The sequence below is a fragment of the Sphaerodactylus townsendi genome, linkage group LG12 (assembly GCF_021028975.2).
Source record: "Sphaerodactylus townsendi isolate TG3544 linkage group LG12, MPM_Stown_v2.3, whole genome shotgun sequence".
NCBI classification, from domain to species: Eukaryota; Metazoa; Chordata; class Lepidosauria; order Squamata; family Sphaerodactylidae; genus Sphaerodactylus; species Sphaerodactylus townsendi.
In genome coordinates, this window is record NC_059436.1 from 9,301,792 (window position 1) to 9,313,830 (window position 12,039).

Genomic DNA, 12,039 nt, shown 5'->3' on the forward strand with positions numbered 1-12,039 from the left:
ACACATTACATTCATATACATGTGACTGTTATTCATGCGTATTGGAGCCTTGAGATAGCCTTTGTTATTTTGATTTGCTGATAGCTGTTATTTACATATTGGCATTTGCTATTGACTTTGTCTTTAGTGGATCTTGGAAACAGCCATGGACACTGAATGTATGGGGGTCATCTGCTATGTAAAAAACACACAGAACTACCTGTACCTAACACTCCATCCAACCAACAGAGACCTCTTCATAGTTTCAGGACACAATTATGCATGATATAACAAGGGGAAGCAAGATAAACATTTCATATTCTGCAGCAACGATTTCTCCCTCTGGTGTTACGCAAGTTCAGCTGCGACGAAACTGGCTAATTATTTGGTGCAGCAATTCAGTCAAACTGCTGGGACCAGTGAAACAGTGATACAAGCAAATATTGATTAATGTCCTAAATAAAACCAGAACAGGAAGAGCAGACTTTCTGGCACTTTAGCTGGAATGGAATGGTGCTTACCAGCTGGAAGACGGTGCAGCAACCTCTTAGGAGCAAGGACAAACAACAAGGCTTCATAGCAGAAGATAAATAATCTGGAAATGATACTTTTGTACTCCAACTTGACATCAGTTTTTCAATTGGGCCTATAAGCAATATCTGGGTATATTTGTTCCGTATTCGGCTTTGAGGTTCCTAGGATGAAATGTTACAAGTGGTACTCAGCGTGGTGTAGTGGTTAAGGTGTCAGGCTAGGGCCAGGTCCTCATGAAAGTTTGCTGGGTGACCTTGGATTAGTCACATGCTCTCAGCCCTGTCCCTGGCTAGTATTTGGATGGGAGATCTCCAGAGAATATCATGGTTGTGGCTAGGGTTGTGAAGTGGAGGCAGGCTATGGTAAACCACCTTTGAACATCACTTGCCTTTGAACATCACTTACCTATTCTGAGCAGCATTGGCCCTCCAAGAGCAATATTTCCTGAAGCTCCTATCTGAGATTTTGATTGTCTGATTTAAAGTCCTTTTAACCTACCGGTACCTTTCCTCTGGAAAGGACTTGAGGTGAGTAACAATGTTATTTTACAAATGCATCTCAGAATAATCTAGTTAACAAAAGCTGAAAGTACACTTAAAACAGATTTGAACATCCAAGTATTAATCAATATGCAATCGATTTTATCATAGCTCCTAGCTCAATAAAGAACAGAGGAAGAGGTACCTCTGAATATCAGTGGGAGGGATACTGATCTGCTTGTAAATTTCCCTAAATCACCTTTCTGGCTATTGTTGGAGACCCTGCTGATTGACTGTTGGATCCTTGTTCTGATCTATCAGGATTTTTGTTCATGCTCTTAATTTTCCACCGGGACCTCTCCCCATAACCCCAACAAGTCGGATATTCTACAACATGTCTAGTTTAGTCCTTAATTAATGACAATCTAGCATCCAATGAAGACTGGGACGTGGTTTCGCTGCTTGATCTTAAGTGTCTGAATGATGGCATCATGAAGGTGAAGGGGGCTCCATGAGATGGACAGGTTTCTATCTGTTTGCGTATTATGAAGTACAAAAACTGGGTCTTGGGTCTCCACCCTGTGTAACAGACACAGTTGAGTTATTAGTCGTCCTCAATTCCCATGTACATAGTGCCTGATTTGGATCATAATTGCAGTGTGCATGATGAAGGGGTTTCAGCTTTCTCTTTGCACCATTCTCTTGACCTGCAACAGTCTTGTGGTGCACTAAATAGCCTTCTGGAGAAATCTGCAGGTGTTCATAAGGGTTTCCCCAGTGGGCCAAATAGCGCACCCCCATGACCACTGCAGGTCAGCAAAAAAGGAGAGGATGGAGGAGCTGATGCCCCGCCTCTGTGACACAGTCATGTCCCCAAATTGGGCATTGCATGCGAGGGAACTGAGGAGATACCACAACCCGTGTGTGACTTAGGATTGGGACTCTTGGTCCAGCCTTTGTGCTCCCTCATATGTGCATGTGTTGCTTAAAAAATCTGCCTGGGCTTTTCCTACATAATAATAGTAATTGTGAACAGAGAGTTACTGTGCATTGGTAGCCAAACATTTCATCCCTCCCCTCCACAAAAAACTCACCTGGCTTATTTTAATATTGAAATAAAAGCACAGCATCAGCATTTTGTTTGACTGCTTCTCTCCACGTGTTTCTGAGCCATTGCAAGCATAATCATAACTGGCCATCTTTATAAATGACATGGAGTGCCTATATTTCTGAGATTTTGTTTTGCAGAAATTCCCCTTATCCATTTCCCCTCCCACAGGCTTCCTTTTCTCAGCTCAGGGAGAGGCTAAGCATCAGAGCATGCTGCATGAAGGGCTCGTGGTGCATCTCCAGCAATGCGTCGGTTTTGATTTTGCAAAATACTGTGGATCCTTTAACTGACCCTTAGAACTCTCTTTAAAGACAGAATATTTGGGTAGTCTGCACGGTAAAAGATCAGGGGAGATGGAACTGTGGTGGACTAGTGAAGCCCATGCCAACTACTGAATCAGAATGTGGTTGGGATGTTTTCTTTTTCCCTTCAGATCCGTGAGAAAGAGGAGGAAGAGCTTAACGAGAAGAGTGAAAATGACTCTGGTATTAATGAGGAGCCTCTACTGTCAGCAGATCAGGTATATGCCATGCCCTTGAAAGATGGAAAGTCTAAGATGGCATCTTTCCTTCGCCACATTATTAGGAAAATTGACTTCTCTCTGCAACATGGTCAACTTTTATATTACTAGCAAGCAAACGGTGGCGCTTGTCCACTATGACACACATATCACTAGCTCCTTCCAGAGCCAGCGTGGCATAGTGGTTAAGAGCAGGTGCACTCTAATATGGAGAATTGGGTTTGATTCCTCGCTCTGCCACTTGAGCTGTGGAGGCTTATCTGGTGAACCAGATTAGCTTGTGCACTCCAAGACATGCCAGCTGGGTGACATTCAGCTAGTCACTGTTCTTTGGAGCTCTCTCAGCCCCTCCTACCTCACAGGGTGTTTGTTGTTGGGGGAGGGGAAGAGCAAGGAGATTATAAGCCCCTTTGAGTCTCCTTACAGGAGAGAAAGGGGGGGGGGATATAAATCCAAACTCTTCTTCTTCCTTCCCTTACTTGTGTTTATTTTCCACACTGTGTTTATTTTCCACATTGATCATTGCAGTATTTGGGCAACTGATTAATTTGGTCCATCTGGGCACCCTTCTGACATTTTAAGCTTGTACAATGAATGTCCTGTTGGGTGAGTGGGATTGCATACACCTCTCATTTCCCCATGTGTGAAACATGTATGGAACCTGTATACAGAGGCCTTTTCCCATGCAACTGGGAACCCAATCACGTTGAGGCACTGAGGCTCTGTACTGAGGTTGGAACGATCGTGCATAGATTGGGGGGTGCAATCCCACTTCTCCTTATGTACATAAAACACCTGAAAAGGGCTGGTGAGTGATTTCAAATGCCACACTTACCCCACACTGCAGGCACCAAATCAACAGCATATTTAAAATGTGTACAGGTTTATTACTACTTATATTTACATGGTTTTCTTTCTAACCCATGGTAACCATTGGTGGTATGTGCACATTTTGCATATGTCTTTTTCACATTGTAATGTATGGAGAAGTGGGAATATGTATATGCCCCCCTTTCTGCTGGGTTTTTGCACATGTATTCATTTATTTATTCCAACCTTTCTCCTGGTCATCATCCCAGAGCCCAAGAGTCCTGGGAGACTGTGATGTAAATTGCAATATAGCATCTGACCACTCATACATGGTTGCAAACAGCTTCCACAGAGTGTGAAACAACACTGCCAAGTGAGAAAAAGGACTGTAGAGGACACTCTAAGAGTAAATTGGTGCCATAGGTAAAATGCAACTTTTTTTTACCATGTCATAAATATGACATATAAAAGCCCATTAATCCACACACGCGCGTGCGTGCGCGCGCACACACACACGCAAACACACATACCAGAATTGCTCTTCTCTTTTTCTTAATGCAAAGGGCAACTCTCACTGCATAAATTATTAATCATTGTTTAAGTTTATGGCACACATGTCAGCTGCTCTTCAAGCTTTGAAGTTCTGCCCAGGGAAACTTCAGTGGAGTTTAAGTAACACTGAAGCTGGTGTTTTGCCAAAGTAAAGGATTTCAAGATGGTTCTCCTAATGAAATGTTACTGCTCCAACTTATCTCTGCTAGCATCTCTGTCAACTCCACTATTCATAACAACTTATTTGATTAATTGTTAATTATTTTTATCAAGCATCATCTTCATTTGTTTTCTTGAGATGCTCTCCTATACTCAATAGCGTATTAATAGTACAATTCTGAGCAGAGATACACCCTTCTGAATCTGTTGAAGTCAGAGGACTTAGAAAGGACAGAGCTCAGTTTAGCACTATAAATCATATCCAAGAAAATTGAAAGGGGTAATCCATGAGAACCCCATATTTTAAGATGTCCATTCATCTTCTAAAATATATCTCTGTTTTAGAACCTTGTTCATCCCACCACCCCTTGTGCTTTGTTATTTCCTCATTATTGAAAATTATAGTTTGGTTTTATATCAGTACCAACAGACTTGTGCCAGATTTGTACAAACCCAAATTGCAGCTGGTTTGGAATTTTAATTTGTAGGCAAAGCCTTAATTTGGTGGTTTGGGTGTCATATAGCAACAAACTATGTATGTGTGTGCTGTCAAGTCATAACTGACTTGGTGACCCCGTGAACATCAGGTGCAGAGCTCAGGAGCTCAGAGGGGTGGGCGGTAGGGCAGGGAGATCAGGAGGCTGGGCGGGAAAAATAAACTGTTTTTGCTCCCATGGTGTTTGCATGGTAGCGGGTTCAACCTGCGATTTTTGAAAATAATTGCCAAATTGGCGATTTTTGAATATCCCAAGATGAGGGAAATATTGCGGGGCAAACCCGCTTTAGGATCAGGAACCGTGCGAACTTCTTGACCAAACCGGGTATTTCCCTTGCTCAACCCGGGATATTTGAACCGTGCAGAAACAACCTTAGTCACTATACATGCTGGATCCTAACAACAAATTATAGGTAGCTCTAAAGTGGAAGTTGCTAAAATGAGAAGATGATAATGTTAGTCTGTCTATTTGCAGACTTGCGTAGCTTCTATTTGCTTTGGTACCATTCAGGACAGACAGAGGAAATTTAACCCATCATCCTCCGTTCCTTTTTGATATTTCAAACCAGGCTTTGTTATTAGCAGTGTAAAATTTGCTCACAATTTCACTAAGAAAATGTGACTGCAAAGGGTTATGCCAGCACTGGCTATACCAGCGATAGCGAACCTTTTCGAGACCGAGTGCCCAAATTGCAACCCCAAACCCACTTATTTATCGCAAAGTGCCAACATGGCAATTTAACCTGAATAATGAGGTTTTAGTTTAGAAAAAACGGTTGGCTCCGAGGCATGTGTTACTCGGGAGTAAGCTTGGTGATAGTCGGTGGCTTTGCTTTGAAGCAACCGTGTAACTCTTCCAACGGGTGAATCAAGACCCTAGGAGGGTTTACTCAGAAGCAAGCCCCATTGCCAGCAATCAAGCTTACTCCCAGGTGAAGGATCACGCTTTAGTTCTTCACATGAAAATCAGTGGGGTTTAACAGCGCTTAACAGGGTTACCTACACTGCTTCCCCAAAACTAGGTTTAATGCTAATAATTAGGTTTAATGCTAATAATTGAGCCCAGCGGCCCAGCCCAGCCTATATGGGTGTTGGGTGGATGAGGGCGACTCTGTTTCCGTGTGCCCACAGAGAGGGCTCTGAGTGCCACCTCTGGCACCCGTGCCATAGGTTCGCCACCACTGGGCTATACAAATAAAGGGTGGAGGGATGCATGGGGATATTGGGGTTGGGGGTTAGGCAGGATAAGTCTGCAGATGGCAGGGAGAGCTCAGAAGATCAGAGATGTAGCTGCGCCCCCACAACTGTGCCCCGCCTCAAACTCTCTGGGGAGTTCTGAGCAGGGCTCACCCCTCCCCCAATCTACACATGGAGATTGTTCACTGGCACTCAACTGCGCTCCTGCTGGAACCCTCAGACCAGGGTGCAGTTGTGAGGGGGGCAGCCCTGCAGTGTGCCCCCATGAAAGAGTGCCCAGGGCTCCAGCCCTCCCCCCCAGCCCCTTAGCTGCGCCACTGTAGGACAGGATGTATATCTTGAAAATCTGTGAACAGTTTCCACTCTCAAGGAACTGTGCATTTTAGCTCTTTTGCCAGGGCCACATGCACACCCACTCATTCTGCACATGCATCTCTGGGAAGAAATAAGCTGCTTGGCTCGAATGCCTGGAAGGCATGTAGGTGGTTCTCATAGTACCTTTCCCCATACTACTGTTGCCTTCACTAGCAGGCAGTGGATAACATGCTAGTATGACTGCATGTGAAAACAGCTTCCTTGAGCCATATCAAGATAGCCTGTGCTCTCTGAGTTTCTGCTAGAATCTAAAAATTGTGAACGTTGCTTGTACAAATGAGATTTTCCATTTGTTGAATAATGCCTGAGGTCTTTTACATAATTCTGGCTTTAGAATGCCATGTTATCTTTCTTGCATAGAGTCTCCAGCTTTTGGCCCAGCGAGACTATCTCTCTCTCCTCTCAGGTTTTGAGGTGAGCCAGTCATTAATGTGTGAAGCTTATTCCATACTGAGAAGCTTGTAGCTGCACCTGTGAATTTCCCTTGGTTTCCATGGCAATGATATCCAGTTCATTGAGCTGCGGCAGAACTACATCGTTCCAAGAACTACATCATTCCAAGTTCTTTGTTGTTGGGTTTGTTTGTTTGTTTTGCAATGAGTGCTTCTGGGTTATTATTCATGAGAAAAAAAGATAGTTGGCAAAGCAGCTAAATAAATTGGTGATTTTTTCCTTTCTTTTTCCTGTAAGGTATTATAACTTTTAAATTCAGTTTTGAGAAGGATGAGAGTCCCCTTGTGGCAAATATGGCCTTATCATTTCTGAAGATAACCAGGACCTCTTTCCAAAGGTCCAGATATAATGCTTTTGTGGTAGCTATGCCTATTAGGTACTTAATTATTAAGACACTTGTGTCCAGCATTGAGTATGGCTGACAACATGCAAAGATACAAAATTCCATAAGTAAAAATTAAAACCATGTGAATAAAAGCTTATCAATAATTCAGGTGTGGTTATTTTTATAGAAAATATGATTAAGAAAATCCCATTTCAACTAATTATTAAAAATCCCATTTCACCTAATTATTTCAGAGCCTGAATTTTTAAGCGCTATGATCTCACTCTCACTAGGTTTTGATAAAGTAGGGAACAGCTTACGAAAGCTCATACTATCTAAATAAAAATTGGTTAATCGCAGACAGAAAAGGATTTGTTAATTAAGGTACATTAGGTAATTAGTAATTTAATCATTAATTTTAATAAATCTGAACATTAAAATGTCAGGTATTAATATCACCCCCCCCCCCCAAAAAAAAATCAGGAATGAAAAGCCAATTGTAAAAGGTATATTTTGTAACTTCTACAAAATCCAGTCGATAAACGAAATAGTCTTAAACAGAGTTATACCCTTCTAATGCTTTCTAAGCAATTGAATGATTTGGAAAGGTGTAACTCTTCTTAGGATTGCACTAAAGATTACCCCTCATTGCTTCCTTGGGCAAGGTATTTCATAGGGTGGGCACTGCCACTAAAATGCCTGGTTCCTCACTAATATAGATTTAATTGAACAGGGATACTACAACAATACCACTGACTGCTGGGTAGGGGAACACTGGTGTACAATTATTTCCTCATGGTCTTCCCAGAAGCATCTAGAGTAAAACATGATACTGGACTAAATGGACTTTTGACCTGATCCAGGCTCTTAGGTTCTTACTTTGTGTCATAGTTATACTGTCATGAAATTGCATGTACCTTTGTTAAGTAATGCCACTGGGAACCAGCACTGATCCATCAGACTGGCCCAACCAGGATGATCTGTATAATCCCCAAGGTACTACGATGTCATCTGTCTAGTTATTTTGGAAGGGTTGGTAGTTTGGAGGCAAGCAGGTAATCAAACAGAGTTGGGCAATCCAACAAGGATTTGCTCAGATTGAAGAGCCAGGAATTTTATAGGACTTGGTGAAACCTTAATGGTCTTTTGTGCCACATGATTCCTGCTGAGTTGTAATCTAAAATTCAGTGTGTATTGCTGCCCTCTGTAGCATGATGCAGAAGCTATCCTATGTTATGCTATTAGGGAGAGTAAGTAAAGAATCTGTACCCTACAAATAGCATTGCTGAGTTGAGACCTCCTGGAAGTACAGCATGGTTTCTGGTTTCTTCTTGTTACTCTTTGGAACTGTGCTTTTTCATACTGCATTTCTCATTATTGAGAGTGTTATGGTTGAATCAGTCACGAATCCCTTCAGGCTAAACAAAGCAAATGGTGGCATGGCAAGATTTTGAATCTTTGCTTTCTACCTGCCTGATATTCTGGAATTTGTGCAAAATATGTATGAGTAAGAGAGAAAGACTACTGCCCCATACCTCTCCTATGGAACAAGTGGTAGTGGGCAAAACAGTTAATCCTGAACTGGAATGAATAGGATGTTGGCTTCTCCCAGAGCAGGGCGGTGCCCTAGATATCTGTTTTCATTGCTGAACTTTACCTAGTGTATTGCATAAAGTAACTATGCTGAAAGTGGGCAGAAAGAGGCTGATAAGTATAGCCTATGGAGGAAAATTTAGCTTGGTTCCTGTGAAAGGCTTCAGTGTGTACCAAGGTGTCTGTAGCTACCATGTTCGGGACCCCTATAAGCCAAGCCATAGATTAGGCAAAGCTCTGATCCACATTAACTGCGAAGCTTAGAACTTCCTACGGCGTTTGTAGTTTGCTTCCATCACTGGAAAGACGCAAAGAAGAGAACGCCTCTGAAAATGTGCATGGCACGTTTCCTTGCCAATGAGAAACAACATCTTTCCTTCACATGTCTCTTTAGTAATCAGTGGGTGTCAAATGCTGTGTTTTGGAGTGGAAAATGTAAGCAGGGAAATGTTCCCTCTTTGACAGGGTGCAGCTTACAGAATGGTAACAGTGCAAGTATTCTGTGCCTAGACCAATTGCTATGTGCTGACTGATTTTAATGATGCATCAATGAATATTCTGCTGCAGAACTGTTTCACCGTGTGCTCGCTAGAGATGCCTTTTGGCTGCTTTGCAGATTTCCTCTGAAGCATCATAGCCAGTATATTCATGATGGGATGCAAGCAGAAGGAGCTTGTAAAACTGAGAAATAAAAACAGTAAACACCAGTTCATTTTTCATTAGGGGCTACCTCTTTGTCCTAATAATCAGCACTTTGTGGCCATGTTTCTTCCACTTTTAACAACAGATGCTCATTCTTGAAGACAGGGAGTAGAAGAAAGCAGAAACCTTTCAGACATTTATCTGAACATTGCATTTAATTATTGTTTCAGAATGTGTATACAGTGACCTAAATAATTCATCTTCCATTAACAGTAGCAAGACTATCCAGACAAAAACAAGGAAAGAGAGAGCGTGCATGAATGACTTTGGTGTTTATACTTAAAATATACTTCCCCATAAAATGCACAACAGATAGTACTGGAAAGAATACTCTCTTGGAAGAAAAATTACAGTCAGCATTCCGTTTTAGGAATGTTCAAGTGTTTGAAAGTGTGTAGACTCACTGTGTGGGGGGTGGGGAGGGGTTGGGACTGAGACAGCCGTTGTGGTCTCTGCCTTATTGGATGGCTCAGTATATGTGAGCTGTTATGCAGGGGTTTCTGGGTCCACCCTGACCACTGGCAGGGAATGGTGTAGGCTTGCCAGATCTAGGTTGGGAAACCCCTGAATATTTGGGGGTGGAGCCTGGGTAGGACAGACACCTCAGTGGGTACAGTGTCATAGAGGCCACCCTGCAGAGTATCCATCTTCTCCAGGGGGACTGAGCCCTGTAGTCTGGAGATGAACTGTAGTTCTGGGGGATCCCAGGTCCCACCTGGTGTCCCTATAGCAGAGCTTCTGAGAGCCACCATTGGCACCCAGACGAAAATTCTCTCTTACCACCCCTACCCCCCATTCAGAAGAACATCTCCAACTGCTTGATTCGATCCAATAAGCGGGAGTCCTGTAACCCTTTAAATTACAAACAAGACTGTGGGCTCTAGTCCATGATGGACCAGATGGAATAAAAAATTGCTAGATGGTAAGGCAGAATATGGGCATCTGTCTTTTTTCTTAGCCATGGGAAGGAGGCATTTTCGGGCAGGGAAATGGCATATAGAGGTGGTTTCAGCCATGGACCACAGATGCCCCAGGGAAAGGAGAGGGGCAAACTGGTTAGGTGGCTGCCCTGTGTGAACCCACAGCCTCCCGGCTGGATTCTGATGGTAGGAGTGATTCCCTGGAGCATCAGAATCACTCAAACCACCCCTATGGCATGTTAAACTTCCCCACTCCAGTGTCACAACCCAGTCCATACCACAGCTTCACCCCGGTTGCTTTTTAGGACCAGGGGATGTGTTGGGAGTTTTAGTGGCAGAACTTCGGTAGTTTCTGTCATTCGGGGCCCTCCTAGTGCTGGCTTTTCAGGACAGGAACAGTTGTGTTAAAATTTCATTCAAGCTAAGCCCACGGCAATTCATTTTTTAAATCAACGGTTGTCAAATTTACCCACATTCAAACGTTTTCCATTTGACCTTCCTGCCTTCCTGCCCTTAACATGGGTGTAAATCAAGCATGAAATTGTTTTTAAATCTTGCTGTATTCTGTTTTTCCCCCCCTTTCCTTAATGTTCCTCCTTCCAGTTGCCAGGGCTGCTGCAAAAAAATTTCCATGCTTGGTTACCTGAAAGCCTCTTATTTAAATTGTGTCCGAGTAAAATATTTTGTGACTTCAGTATCCTTCCGTCAGTCACAGTTTGCAACAGTTGGGCAGAGCTAAATGCTTTGTTGCTGCTGTTTTAAATCCCCATTTAGAAAAAGACTCTGGCATTTATGACTGAATAATGTTTGGGACATGACACCCCTGGAAATTTACTTATACTATGAAGCTTTTAAAAAGGGGCATGCTTTGGAGCTGTTGGAAGCAATAGACTCCATCACTCTTGGAAGGTGACGTCTCCATGGTAACATCCATGGTTCCTTAGCATCAAAGCTGTACGTCATTCTTATATGATTTGATGCTACTGTTCTTTTAACAGGTGATTGAAGAAATCGAGGAGATGATGCAGAACTCACCAGATCCTGAAGAGGAAGAAGAGATTTTGGAGGAAGATGATGGTGGGGAAACTAGCAGTCAGGCCGATTCAGTCATTTTGCAAGAGATGCAGGTTTTGTCACAGACTTTCAACAGTAATTGGTCCTATGAAGGTGAGAACATGGGGGAAAGTTTCTTAGGATTCATCTAAAATTGGTGGCCCAGTTAATTGGTCTGATTCTTCTCTCTTGTCGTGTCTGTTTCTGGGTCTTGTTTTGAACCAGCTTGTCTTTGTAACATTCCCTGGAGAACATAACTAAAACCCAAAAAATACAACTTAAAGCAACAGCAGAGTATCTGAACAAGATAATTAGTTGAGGAAAAAAACCAACAATTATCTGAGTCCAAAAGACACATTAAATGAACAACAAATGTGCTTAAATAAACAAGTCTTTCAAACTTACTTAGAAGGGCCAATCTACTCAACCTCAGCAGGGAACTCATTCTTTCTTCATGGTCCAGTAAGAAAGCCTTCTCTACAGTTGCTTTCTTCCTAAAATAATATATTAGAAAATCATCTGTGCCACCTTTTAAGGAGTAGAAAGGTACATATAAGACAAGATATTCCTTCTGATATCCTGGGCAAATACATACCTTTGCATCGTGTATGTGTGCTAAAACATAATGAGCAAAGTGTATAAATTATACAAACTTATACAAATTAAATGTATTCATTGAGTGACTGAAAACTCAGGCAATTTATAGTGCAATGTTAAGCAGTTATACCCTTTTAAACCCATAGACTTCAATGGTCTCAGGAAGGTGTACTTCTGTACATTT

At 42.4% G+C, this 12,039-nt stretch overlaps 1 protein-coding gene across 5 annotated transcripts in view; it reads left to right on the forward strand.

The window, feature by feature from the left end:
• FEZ1 (fasciculation and elongation protein zeta 1) overlaps nucleotides 1-12,039 on the forward strand; it is a 54,510-nt gene that overhangs the window by 23,812 nt on the left and 18,659 nt on the right. For 4 of the 5 annotated variants that reach the window (XR_007245903.1, XM_048512664.1, XM_048512666.1 and 1 more), the window contains exons 4-5: nucleotides 2,537-2,623; nucleotides 11,204-11,372. Coding sequence is in view for 4 of the 5 variants with exons in the window: in XM_048512664.1 (XP_048368621.1) it covers nucleotides 2,537-2,623; nucleotides 11,204-11,372 (256 nt within the window). In the remaining variant the exon portion in view is untranslated. The remainder of the gene's footprint in view (nucleotides 1-2,536; nucleotides 2,624-11,203; nucleotides 11,373-12,039) is intronic. The other variant, XM_048512667.1, reaches the window with a different exon arrangement.